Source organism: Rana temporaria, chromosome 9 (genome assembly GCF_905171775.1).
Source record: "Rana temporaria chromosome 9, aRanTem1.1, whole genome shotgun sequence".
NCBI classification, from domain to species: domain Eukaryota; kingdom Metazoa; phylum Chordata; class Amphibia; order Anura; family Ranidae; genus Rana; species Rana temporaria.
In genome coordinates, this window is record NC_053497.1 from 80,276,905 (window position 1) to 80,290,994 (window position 14,090).

The 14,090-nt window shown below is 42.1% G+C and overlaps 1 protein-coding gene across 1 annotated transcript in view; it reads left to right on the forward strand.

The window, feature by feature from the left end:
* The window catches only part of AFF2 (AF4/FMR2 family member 2), a 647,635-nt gene that overhangs the window by 368,145 nt on the left and 265,400 nt on the right, over positions 1-14,090 (forward strand). The window contains exon 4 of the mRNA XM_040323795.1: positions 10,766-10,810. Within this exon, the coding sequence (XP_040179729.1) occupies positions 10,766-10,810 (45 nt within the window). The remainder of the gene's footprint in view (positions 1-10,765; positions 10,811-14,090) is intronic.

Consider the following 14,090-nt stretch of genomic DNA (forward strand, 5'->3'; position numbering starts at 1 on the left):
TAAATTGACCATTCTCTCTGCTTTGAGCATAAAGTCCTGCTTTAGGAAAACTGTACTATACATGCAGAACAAAAGAATAATTTAATATTATTTTGAACAGTGTCTTATTGCGCCTAGAATGGTGGTGGTGGCAAGGGTGAGGTTACTTCAGGCAAACCGCTATATGCACCTTTGAAATACATATACACCAACTGTTTTTTTTCTGCCAAAGGGTTTATATTTCTGTTTACTCAATCCTAAAACGTATACAGCCCTGTCAGACAGCAGAGTCATGCTCCTTACGACTAAGCTCCGGGGGTTGGAGTAAAAAGTGTTGGGGGCATGGCCTGGTCAGAGTCCAGGCTGAGGTTGCCACTCCATTCATTGTAGCAGGACATCACAGATGTGGGCCTTCCTTCCTTCCTTTGCAGATTTTGCATGTTTCTTTCAGTGCATATACGCATATCCAACTCTTCCCCTCCTTCTCCTAGTCTAAGTATTGCTGTCCACGGAATTACAAGTTAAATTCAGGTAGTTACAAAAGTTATATTTTAAACTACATTTAATTTAATAATTATAAAATAAAATAATTATAAAACTATTTTTTTTTCTGCCCAGCTTTTAAATGTGTTGAAAATATTCTTCTTTAATTAAGATATTAGGGCCAAAAAATCATTAAAGTATCTGTAATAGAATGTTATATTTAGGTAGGAAGGCGAACCCTCTGGCTTCTGTAATTGAATGTGCATGCATACAAATATATATATTAGCTTTAACAGGTTCTTATTTTTCTTGTGTCTTCACTTCCAGTAAATATTCAAAGTGATCACATTGCAGGGCACTATCTAACTCCACACGCAATGTACTGTAAAGATTAATTGGTAATCAGTTAGGCATCATAAACCACAGCTCTCTGTGTGTTATCCTCAATTTTCTATTTACAATGTAATATAAGTGCAGTTTGGTTACTTTGAGGGCACATTGTAGTAAAAGTTTGCCTTCTACAGTCTGCCCCATATAATGTAGTTTTGAAGAGCCACAAAGCTGAACTTTATAGAATGCAAAGGGTTTTACTGTTTGCTACTGTAAGCAATTATGGCTGTTTAAACTTTGTTTTACTGTTAGGTCAACACACTTGATTTGTTGAAGGATCAGTAAGCATAGCCAGTTTCCATGATGCTAATAGGTAGTGTGCTCAAGAAGGTACACTAGTTATCTTGTACCATTGACTAGAATTGTTTTGTCAGTTTGTTAAATGGTACAAATTGAGAACTATCATCAGTTGTAAATGAGAAGGTAACAGAAACTTTGGAAAGCATATAGATATGGATAATACCACGTTACTGTACAGTCCCCAGATCTTTTTGTATTATTACATATTTCAACCCAAGTTTTTTTTACCCTAGTATGCTGATAGTTTGGTATTATCTATTATCTATATCAATGGGGATAATGTGTATTTCTCATATTGTACAAGGCTTTAACTTACCTTCTAAACAAATTAAACCATATATACGTCAATATACATCGCTAATTTGAAGATAAATACCTTTGTTATGGCAGCAGATAGCTGCCATAACCCCAGTATTTTCTTAAATGACAGGCGGTCCATTTTGGGATCTTCGCAGCATATTCACCATATCTACTTTTTAGGTAGAGTTAGGGCTATTACAATGACTATCCTCCCTAAATTACTGTATTTTATTTCTTTAGAGCCCTTCCATTATTTATCTCCTAATCCTGTAGAAAAAAGGGGTGGAGATAAGGGCCGTCTAATGTGAGCCACCCTCACTGCGCGTAGCTGGAGAATAAATGTGAACACTAGTGATATTTATAAAATAAATGAATAAATTAATAAATATGCAAGAGCTGCTGCTTTAAAAATTATAGAATCCAAAATAGTTAATATGCAAATACAGTGATACCTATTATAAACAAGGTGCCAAATGTGACATTAAACAGCTGTTTAATATCACATTTGGCACCTTATTTATAATAGGTATCACTGTATTTGCATATCTCCTAATCCTATTTACTCAAACTCCAATTAGATCTCAATAAATTTGCTTGGCAGGAAAAACCACCAAGATAATCTAGGGCGATTTTATCCCAGTCCCACAAGTGAGAAGGCCTAGGCTTTCCTCAGATCTGTTTCTATTACCTAGCACGTAGACTATTTCAATTAGCTAAATGGAATATCTAAAATTCCAAGGTTCCTTGGATTAGATTTGAATGGGCCTCCATAATTATTATTTACCTGGACTACTGTGGTCTAGCTCTGTAGCCGCTAAAGACATTTCTACGTGTAATACTTTAGTAGCCCAGTCTCTTAAACTTTGGGACCTATATAAAATTAAACTATCCTTGCTATCTAGGATCTCACTCTGGACATCTTTTTTTTAGGGGATCCCGGATTTAAACATGCCCTTTCTCATCATTATTATGATATGGTGAATTTATCTATGGAAGGGTCAGCTTTTATTTCTTTCTCATAACCTCAAACTGAGAAAGCAGTCCCTCCCTCAGAATTTTACCGTTATTTGCAAATCTGTCACTTTTTTAGCACTCATTATGCCCTCCAGCCATCAGCTTCCCATACAATCTTTGAGTATATTTGTCATAACATTCCTAGAGGGAAGGGACATATCCCCAAAAAAAACACAATACGCGTATATTTATTAGTTTGCGCAAAAGTTATAGCGTCTACAAACAGGGGATAGACTTATGTCATTTTTATTATTATTATTTTTTTACTAGTAATGGCGGTGATAAAGAGCTAAAAAAAGCCACTGATTACTGTATAAATGTCACTGGCAGGGAAAGGGTTAACACTAGGAAGCGATCAAGGGGTTAACTGTGTTCCTTAGGTGTCTTCTAACTGTAGGGGGATGGGACTGACTAGGGGAGGAGACTGATCAGTGTTCATACTTAGTATGAACACACAATCTGTCTCCTCTCCCCTGAGAGAACTGGGATTTGTGTGTTTACACACACATATCCCTGTTCTCGTTCTGTCACTAACGATCGCGGGTGCCTGCTGCATCGACTTTGGCGGCGCACGTGCGCCTGCTATGATGTCTTAAAGGTGCTATGATGTCTTAAAGGTGCAACGTACAGCAGTATAACTGCAGTGGCTGGTCGGCTGGTGGTAAATGTGACAACACTGAAAAAATGACACTTTGCTGCAATGTAAAGTAGCTTTTACAACAGTGTACATTTGCTGTCCCCTGAAAATAATGCAGCACACTAAACCGCTGGCAACAAAAGTACACCCCTAAGTGAAAATGTCCAAATTGGGCCCAATTAGCCATGTTTCCTCCTTGGTGTCATGTGACTCATTAGTGCTACAAGGTCTCAGGTGTGAATGGGGAGCTGGTGTGTTAAATTTGGTGTTATCACTCTCACTATCTCATACTGGTCACTGGAAGTTCAACATGGCATCTCAAGAACTCTGTGAGGATCTGAAAAAATAATTGTTGCTCTACATAAAGATGGCCTAGGCTATAAGAAGATTGCCTGAAACTGATCTGCAGCACGGTGGCCAAGACCATACAGTGGTTTAATAGGATAGGTTCCACTCAGAACAGGACTCGCCATGGTCGACCATAGAAGTTAAGTGCACATGCTCAACATCACATCCAGAGGTTGTCTTTGGGAAATAGATGTATTATTGCTGCAGAGGTTGAAGGGTTGGGGGGGTCAGCCTGTCAGTGCTCAGACCATATGCTACACTCTGCATCAAATGGCTCTGCATGGCTGTTGTCTCAGAAGGAAGCTTCTTCTAAAGATGATGCACAAGAAAGCCTGCAAACAGTTTGCTGAAGACAAGCAGACTAAGGACATGGATTACTGGAACCATGTCCTCTGGTCTGATGAGACCAAGATAAACTTATTTGGTTCAGATAGTGTTAAACGTGGGTGGCAACAACCAGGTGAGGAGTACAAAGACAAGTGTGTCTTGCCTACAGTCAAGCATGGTGGTGGGGGTGTCATGGTCTGAGTGCTAGGTAGCAGGGCAGCATTTCAACATGATAATGACTCCAAACACACCTCCAAAATGACCACTGCCTTGCTAAAGAAGCCAAGGGCAAAGGTGATGGACTGACCAAGCATGCCTCTAAACCTAAACCTTATTGAGCATTTGTGAGGCATCCTCAAATGGAAGGTGTAGGAGTACAAGGTTTCAAACATCCACCAGCTCCAAGATGTCATCATGGAGGAGTGGAAGAGGACTCCAGTGGCAACCTGTGAATCTCTGGTGAACTCCATGCCCAAGAGGGTTAAGGCAATCCTGGAAAATAATGGTGACCACACAATATTGACATTTTGGACCCAATTTGGACATTTTCACTTATGGGTGTACTGACTTTTGTTGCCAGTGGTTTAGACATTAATGGCTGTGTGTTATATATTGTTTTAGAACAAAATATTTTTTTAATACTTACAAAAAATAAGGAATCAGACTCTCGAGGTACCAAACACACAATACAAAAATATTTGCAAATAAAATAAAAAAACACATAAGATCATATGTACTGTGTGATAAAATACTTTTTCCATAAGACTGAATTGATTGTGCTAAGCCTCCATAGAAATCACCCCAAATACCACTGACCAGCTACATTTAGGCAAAACAATTTATCCTGTTGCTTAAATATGTTACATTGGGGTTATGTGCATGTTCTAGTGCTGGTTTTTCATTGAAATGAGAGCACCTTAACACATTTTTAGGTGCAACAATTTGTTTTTTTCTGCAATTTATTGGAGGTATATTCAAATAATAACATAAAACAATATATAGAAATAGGATTTTTAATACAGTATATCAGTTGTTCCAGACAAAATTCATGTTATACAGTACATACAGTGATTGCTTGTCCTCAGCCTGCACCAGAGATACTTTTGTATATGACTATAACTTTCACAGTTGGACATATTGCAAATTGCAAAGCTGCCCATAGAGCCTGCACACCTACATATCTGATCACAGATATTTCTCCTGTCTCTGACTTTTTCCACTAGAAAATGCACCAGCAATGTGACCTGTGAGAAAGAAGGTTCCTTGCCTTGTGTAAGTTCTAACTAGAGGGAAATGGAGCTTACACGGGGCATCTTCTTTTAGCTTCACTGAATGAAAAGAGTGATAAAGGCATGTAGGGTCCAGAGTGCTAAAGAATGGTAGCGGTTAGGTAAATCTGTTGTTTATAGGGGTCAGGTCAATTAAAATTGTTTTTTTCCATGGTTAATCACATGCTGGCTTTTTTTAATCTCTTTGTTAATCATGTGTTGAGTTATTCTTACCAGAATTCACAAATAATTCATCATAATATAAAGTAAACAAACACTTTAGAGGTCCTCTGTTTTGGCCCTGTAGTAGAGGGCGCAAGATCACTCACTGAACTGTCTACTCGATAAAGAAGTTTCACATATGGACAAAGTTGACCTTTATAAAATTGATTGTGTAAATAATTCATAAAAAGTGATCAAGAGTTCAGCTTATGGGCCCTATGAATTTTAGTTCTATGACCATAGTTGTCACAGTTTTAGAGTGTAAATTCTAAATTCTAATGCAGACTGATGGACTGTTTTCATCGGACAAACCGATTGTGTGTGGGCCCCATTGTTTTTTTTCCATCGGTGATTTTCCTATGGATAAAAAAACGATAGAAAAATCCAATCGTCTGTGTGGACCTCCATCGGACAAAAATCCATGCATGCTAAGAATCAAGTCGACGCATGCTTGGAAGCATTGAACTTAATTTTTTTTCGGCTCGTCGTAGTGTTGTACGTCACCGCGTTTTGGCATGATCGGATTTTTGACTGATGGTGTGTAGGCAAGACTGATGAAAGTCAGCTTCATTGGATATCCGAAGAAAAAATCCATCGGATTAGATTCCATCAGATATCCGATCGTGTGTACAGGGCTTGAGAGTTCTTGGATGAAGGATTAACTAAATGCCAAATGTTGGACAAGATCAAGTTTACCTGCTGGTTTAATATGTCTTAAAACAATCAATTAAAATGTTTAATTTATCGTGACCGCCAGGTCAGAATGAAATTTTACCATGTCGAAGCTCTTATATTTAATTAAATAAATCCTGCATACATGTTGTGAAGGCATAATAGGCTTTGCAGAAAGAAGGGTTTCAGAGAACACCTAAAAGTAGACAGAGTAGGAGATAGTCAGACAGATTGGGGTAGGGAATTTCATAGGATGAGAGAGGCTTGGAGGAAGTCCTGGAGGCGAGCATCGGAGAAGGGGACAAGGGAACTAGAGTGCAGAAGGTCTTCAGAGGAACAAAAATAACTATTTGGTTGGTATTTTAAGACTATATTAGTGATGTAGCTGGGGCAGAATTGTAGATGGCTTTGTAAGTTGTTTTTAGTGTTTAGAATGTATTTAATTGAGTGAACGGAAGCCAATGAAGGAATTGGCAGAGGGGTAGTAGACACTGAACAGTTGCTAAGGCGGATGAGTCTGGCAGCTGCTTATAATGAAGGACTGAAGGAGGGATAGCCTCTGTAAAGGTAATCCAATGAGGAATGGAGCTGCAGTAGTTGGTACAAGAGATAAACAGGGAGTTAATTCAACGCTTTGTAGAGTAATTTGTTTGAAAAAGGCGTATTTTGAAGATGTTGCAGAGGTTTAGGTGGTAAGCTTTGGACAGTGATTAGATGTGGGGCTGAAAAGAGAGTTTAGAGTCCGGGATTACTCCTAGCAACCCACCATGTGTTGTCAGAAAAATCAGGAGAAGGGACATGTGGGGAAATATTATGAGCTTGGATTTGAATAGAATGAGTTTGAGGAAGTGGTGTGACATCCAGACTGATATGTCTGTTGGTAAGTTAGTGATGCAGAAGGAGACTGAAGGAGTAACCCAACAGAAAAAAGAAGCGGAGAGGAGGAGGTAGAATTGTAAGTGACATTGAAGGTGCGGTGGGAAAGGTAGGATGAGAATCAGCAAAGAGTGCAGTCATAGTAGCAGTAAATACAGTAGGTGTTTGTGATATTGTGCTTTTAGCACGACAGCGTCGCGCTGATACTCGGCGACAGGGTGCCGAGATCTCGCCGACATCTCACACTCACTGGAATAGTGACAGCACATCCCAGCAAGCGCGTCATAGAAGCGACGGGAGATCCGACTTGGATTCCCGCCAATTCTACACGTGTGCGGCGTTTGTTATGAATCCTGAGGGGGAAGTCCCCGCCGGATTTTAAATAAAAATCCGGCATGGGTCCCCCCCTCAGGAGCATACCGGGCCCTTAGGTCTGTTATGGGTTGTAAGGAGAGCCCCCCTACGCCGAAAAAAACGGCGTAGGGGGTCCCCCTACAATCCATACCAGACCCGTATCCAAAGCACGCTACCCGGCCAGCCAGGAAGGGAGTGGGGACGAGCGAGCGCCCCCCCCCCCTCCTGAGCCGTACCAGGCTGCATGCCCTCAACATGGGGGGGTTGGGTGCTCTGGGGCAGGGGGGCGCACTGCGGCCCCCCACCTCAGAGCACCCTGTCCCCATGTTGATGAGGACAGGGCCCCTTCCCGACAACCCTGGCCGTTGGTTGTCGGGGTATGCGGGCGGGAGGCTTATCGGAATCTGGGAGCCCCCTTTAATAAGGGGGCCCCCAGATACCGGCCCCCCCACCCTAAGTGAATGAGTATGGGGTACATCGTACCCCTACCCATTCACCTGCAAGAAAAGTGGTAAAAACACAAATAAACCACACAGTGTATTAAAATATTTTATTTTTCTGCTCCGGAGGCCGCCCCCTGTCTTCTTTATTAGCTCTTTTACCAGGGGGGGCTTCTTCTTTGACGTCTTCGGGTGGGTGGGGGCCGCCGTCTGGTTCTCTTCCACCGCCGGGGGGGGTGGCTTTTAAAAAAGCCCCCACCCCCCCGGCGGGTTTCCTCCGGCGTCTTTGGCGGGGCTCTTCTTCTTCCGCTATCCCGACGGGTCTTCTCAACTCTCCGGGGTTCTCCTTCTGTCTTCGCCGCTCTCCGTTGTTGACTCGGCGCACCCTGGTTCTTCGTCTCGCTGTCCGGTGTCTTCTTCCGTGCTGTACGTCTTCTCCTTCCGTGCTGTGATGAGTTCTTCTTCCGTGCTGTGACGTCATGTTCTTCACTTCTCTCCTTCTCCCGATGTTGACACGCCGGTCCTCCTCGCTGAAATGACGGATGCGCGCCTTGCATCGGACCTATATAGGCCTCACAGTCCCATCATGCTCTGTACCTACCCATGTGATACCTACCCACGGGTATCACATGGGTAGGTACAGAGCATGATGGGACTGTGAGGCCTATATAGGTCCGATGCAAGGCGCGCATCCGTCATTTCAGCGAGGAGGACCGGCGTGTCAACATCGGGAGAAGGAGAGAAGTGAAGAACATGACGTCACAGCACGGAAGAAGAACTCATCACAGCACGGAAGGAGAAGACGTACAGCACGGAAGAAGACACCGGACAGCGAGACGAAGAACCGGGGTGCGCCGAGTCAACAACGGAGAGCGGCGAAGACAGAAGGAGAACCCCGGAGAGTTGAGAAGACCCGTCGGGATAGCGGAAGAAGAAGAGCCCCGCCGAAGACGCCGGAGGAAACCCGCCGGGGGGGTGGGGGCTTTTTTAAAAGCCACCCCCCCCGGCGGTGGAAGAGAACCAGACGGCGGCCCCCACCCACCCGAAGACGTCAAAGAAGAAGCCCCCCCTGGTAAAAGAGCTAATAAAGAAGACAGGGGGCGGCCTCCGGAGCAGAAAAATAAAATATTTTAATACACTGTGTGGTTTATTTGTGTTTTTACCACTTTTCTTGCAGGTGAATGGGTAGGGGTACGATGTACCCCATACTCATTCACCTAGGGTGGGGGGGCCGGTATCTGGGGGCCCCCTTATTAAAGGGGGCTCCCAGATTCCGATAAGCCTCCCGCCCGCATACCCCGACAACCAACGGCCAGGGTTGTCGGGAAGGGGCCCTGTCCTCATCAACATGGGGACAGGGTGCTCTGAGGTGGGGGGCCGCAGTGCGCCCCCCTGCCCCAGAGCACCCAACCCCCCCATGTTGAGGGCATGCAGCCTGGTACGGCTCAGGAGGGGGGGGGGCGCTTGCTCGTCCCCACTCCCTTCCTGGCTGGCCGGGTAGCGTGCTTTGGATACGGGTCTGGTATGGATTGTAGGGGGACCCCCTACGCCGTTTTTTTCGGCGTAGGGGGGCTCTCCTTACAACCCATAACAGACCTAAGGGCCCGGTATGCTCCTGAGGGGGGGACCCATGCCGGATTTTTATTTAAAATCCGGCGGGGACTTCCCCCTCAGGATTCATAACAAACGCCGCACGCGTGTAGAATTGGCGGGAATCCAAGTCGGATCTCCCGTCGCTTCTATGACGGCTCTGTCTCCATCGCGGCAAGCCAGCTCGACGCTGGCTCCCGCGATGGGGCTCGTAGGTGCTCAATCTCGCCGAGAAAGAGAGCGAGATTGACACAAAATCGGGTTCACCTACTGTAATATTGACCAATGTTTTTAGCCATTAGTAAATAATTTGGAGGGCAGTTTCCGTGGAGAGTTGAGGGTGAAATCCAGACTGATGGGTATCAAGGTTATTCCCAGTGAGGTGGTAGCTCAGTCAGTTGTGGTCCAGGCATTTAAAGAGTCTAAAGCATTGCAAAGAACGACCTCAGTGGTAACTTTCTTTGATAGTTCTATGATATGTGACTTCCAGATACAGTATATCTGCAAATGTGTGTAACCTAGACCAATTTTTTTAAAATTGTGCTTCCTTTGGCTAGCAGGTTTGAGTGCTGTGGGGTGTTGTTCTGTGCAAGTGCTCTAAATTACCCTAATATTTCACCTCCCTTTGCTAGTTTAAAGCGATTGAGTGGCTGCATGTGTTTGGTCTATGAAGGGTTTGGTCTATGAATATCAAGTCTTGAAATTTATCCTGTAATATATAAGTATTTAATATGTATAATTAGAGTTAAACTATTTGGTGCAACAAAAAGGAAATCTCCTTTTATGGGATTTCGATGTCAGAGTCTAAAGGAATCATTCCCATAAACAAAATAGTGATTTTAAGAACAGTGCACATAAAGTTGTTTGTAATTGCAAGGTAATACAAAGTACACATGTTCATCCGCGGGGAGCATCATTTCAATATTATCAGGCACCTTCTCATGTATTTTGTAAATGTGTGGCTATATTTGTATTTATGAGACAATTGTTCTTATAAAACTGCCTGACTATGTAGGGGGTCAGTTAGTAAACTTAGGCTTATTTTTATGGGGAACAATATTGTTGTTGGCTTAGGCCCTTTCCACACAGGGACGAATCTGCTTTAAGCGGTCCGCCAGCTCAGCGGGAGATCTCTCCGCTGATCTCCGCTGAGTCGGCGGATGACAGGTCCCTCTCTGCTCACTGAGCAGGGAGGGGCTTGTCCAGCGTTGCTGTCTCCTATGGAGAGATCAGACGAAAACAGACAGCATGTCCTTTTTCATTAGATCTCATCCGATCTGACCCGCCATGGATGGATGGCAACGTATCGCCATCCATCTGATTTTAGCGGATTGGATTGTGTCAGATGTTATCCGACGCTCAATAGAGATGTATGGAGTGGCCGTTCAGGTCCGCCGACAAAACTGACAGGCGGAACTGACCGGTCCGACCGTGTGAAAGGGACCTTACACTAGTTGCATCCATGTGAATTTTCTTTGAACAGCACATTTTTTTCAACCCATTTTGTAGGCTTTTTTTTTCACTTTGCCCTTTATTAACTATTGTAATCCTATTTCTTTACACAGGTCAGTCTTCCAAATGATCCAAGCTGTGTTGAAGAAATCTTACGGGTAAGCTGGAACATTTTGAAATACAAAAGATCTGCTCATATTTGTATGCAATTCTTTGTATTAGTAGTATAGAATGTATAAAAATGTCAAAATAATAAATATACCGTAAGCCAAATCCAAACTCAACATATCACTAGTATCTGGCTTTAATTTCAGTAAGTGTTCTGTCTCTATGTTTCTTTTTATAACTTTTAAAGCTACTTGTCTTTAATATTGGTAAAATGAAAATGTGCTTCTCTGAACAATGACATAACAGGCTGATGTAGAAAAGATGAAGCTACTGTACCAAAGGAAGAATACACTTGTTCAAAAAAATTGCTTTGCTGCGCAGTGGTCGCATGTTGCATGTTAGCAAAGGGCTTGACTAAAATAGAGGAAAGTAGATGTCTTGCTTGCAAAAAAAGTATGTGTGTATGTATATATATATATATATATATATATATATATATATATATATATATATATTAAAATGCAGTAACAGGGATCTGAGTGGTAGATCTTCCTTGAAGATCGCCACACAATCAAACAATGGGCTCAATATAATGGGCATCCAAAACTGAAAAATCCATTTTAGTTGATTTATTCTTTGAAAAAAAATTGTTAGAAAAATGTAAATGTATATAAACCCTAACGATGAACCGTTGTCATCAGTTAACCGATGAAGCTGACTGATGATCCGTCGTGCCTACACACCATCAGTTAAAAAAACGATCGTGTCAGAACGCGGTGACGTAAAACACAACAATGTGCCGAAAAAACGAAGTTTAATGCTCCCAAGCATGTGTCGACTTGATTCTGAGCATGCGTGGATTTTTTAATTTTTAAATTTAATATATTTTTTTTTAATTAAAGCAAGTTGGCATTTTTTTAACCGATGGTTAAATAACCTATGGGGCCCAAACACGATCGGTTTTGACCGTTGTCCTCTGGTTAACCTATCGTGTGTACGAGGCCTTACAATGAAAATAATGAACTGATCTGTTGATCCTGCTAGAAATATTGTGAGCTGATAGGCTGTTCAATTTGAAAAGGAATTAAGCTTGAGCTTAGTAAATGAGGTGAAGCTCTGCTGACTTCCATCATCCAATCATATGTAAGCAAATATACTCTTTAGGTTTCCTTGTGTGTGATTGAGTATTCTTTGCAAAGTGAATTTTCACCCATTCACGAAGCTAAAAGAAAATTCCATTACAAAGTGAACAGCCTATTTGCCTTTATTAAATCAACCCCTCTGTATGTGCTGCCTATTATCTAGCATTATTTTTAGCTCTCTCTGAGGACGTTAAAACACCTCCCCCATTGTTGTGTGAGGGGAAGGGTATGTGTACTGTAGTTCCTTCATAGGGTGACAATGCTACTTCCCTCATACATACAGTATGATGAATGAGTGTTGTCACTGTAGGATGGGAAGCGTGCAACTGACATGGCCACCAGTTGAAAATTAGGTTAAAAAGCCAAAGGTTTGGAATTCTGCAATATACAATAAATGGTTGGTATTGGGCGTAGATAGACTTTTGGAAACACCTATTTATTGTAGTTCCTCCATGGAAAAGGACACACTTTACAAGGGCCTTTTTTTAAAAGCAGTAGTACTTAATTTATAGTGCATCATTTGTGCTAGAGCGCTATTTTAGAACAAATTGTATTAAGTTATTTTGGCAATAAATCTTGATGACATCAGGTTCTCAAAACATTTAAATAGACTGGATGTGAGATGGACACTGCCACCTGGAACATATTACAAAGCACGCCAATCCTGTGAGGGTTTTCCCAAGAGTTGTATACTGGTTTTATAAAAAATCCAGCATGCAGGAATATTGATATACAAACTTTAAGAGTTCCTGTTACTGAATTATTTTCCAAATTATTTCCTAGCTAGGGATAAATATCTATAAACACACATGCATGTAATTAGTATTTTTTATAGTAAGACACTGTGGATTTTTTTTCTTTTTAATTGGCCTTTTCTAATTGTATTGTTTTTTCTTTTTTTTTACTGATCGATATATTACTAAAACATGAATTCATTTAATCAGTATACTTAATAGTAGAAACTCTGGTTTTTGTTTTCCTTTTAGTGGCCAGCGTAAGGTAAAACAGCCTATTTTGACAGAGTTTGTTCACATCATCCCCATAGGGCTGCCCTTGGCAATGTTGCCCAGCTATTTCCCAATGCAGAGAAAAGGCTATTTACTATTTCCTTAGTTATCACCAATGTTCTGTGTTGGCATGGAACTGAAAACACTGCCAGGTTTTTAGAGACATATCCAAATCCATAGCTCCGCTCAAGACTCGCCCCTCCTGTACATGAACAATTTGGGTGGCGGCCACTGTAGTGACTGTATACAAAAATGTCTCCACCTGGAAACCAACCTACCTTGGTGCATTTCACCACTACTGGCTTGCTCAAAAACATGGATTTCCCCTATCCTTATGAGCAAGCTACTGTAGGAGTGGTGAAAACCATCAAAAAAGTTTGGTTCCCAGGTTGAGACATTTGACAAGTAATAAATATGGCAAGAGGAGCTAAGACCCAAGTGCAGCTGATACATTTTTTTTATACTTTCTGGCAGATAGTTAGGTATAATAGTATAATACAGTTTAAAAAAATAAACAAATACTGTGATGTGTTGTACAATGCATTACAGCATGTCCTTCGGCCCCTTCAGACCCCCACAATCACTGCCCAGGGTTGTTGGGAAGAAGCCCTTGCCTCCATCAACATGGGGACAAGGGGCTTTGGGGTGGAGGGGCCAGGGTCAATCACAGCACCATGTACCATGTCACCATTCCAGTCATATGATTACACTGTACTTCCACTGTCCTGCCAAATTTAACTACTTGCCGCCCACCCTATTACAAAATGATGGCGGCAAAGTGGTTTCAATATCCCGACCAGTAATATGACGTCTTCAGGATATTGAGCTGCTGCGCGCCCCCAGGGGGTGCGCATCTCGGCGATCGTTGTTGCGGGGTGTCAGTCTGGAGGTCAAGTGGTTAAACAGAAAAAACAACACCAACACAAACAAACATACACAGCAATAGGAATTAAACTTTAATAATTCATGAAATAAGGAAATAGTATGTTTGTGTAAATTCATTTTGTTTGCAATTTCTGCCAACGTAAGGTTCTTGGTTGCATTTTTGGCACTGGATGTGGTATAAAGCCTTCTTGGAGGTAAGATCTGTATGATACTGTAATATTGAAGGTCCCTTTTGTGTGTGTGTGACATCTTTTTAATGGGTTGCTTTGGCTGCAAATTGTGCAGTACTTTTTGCA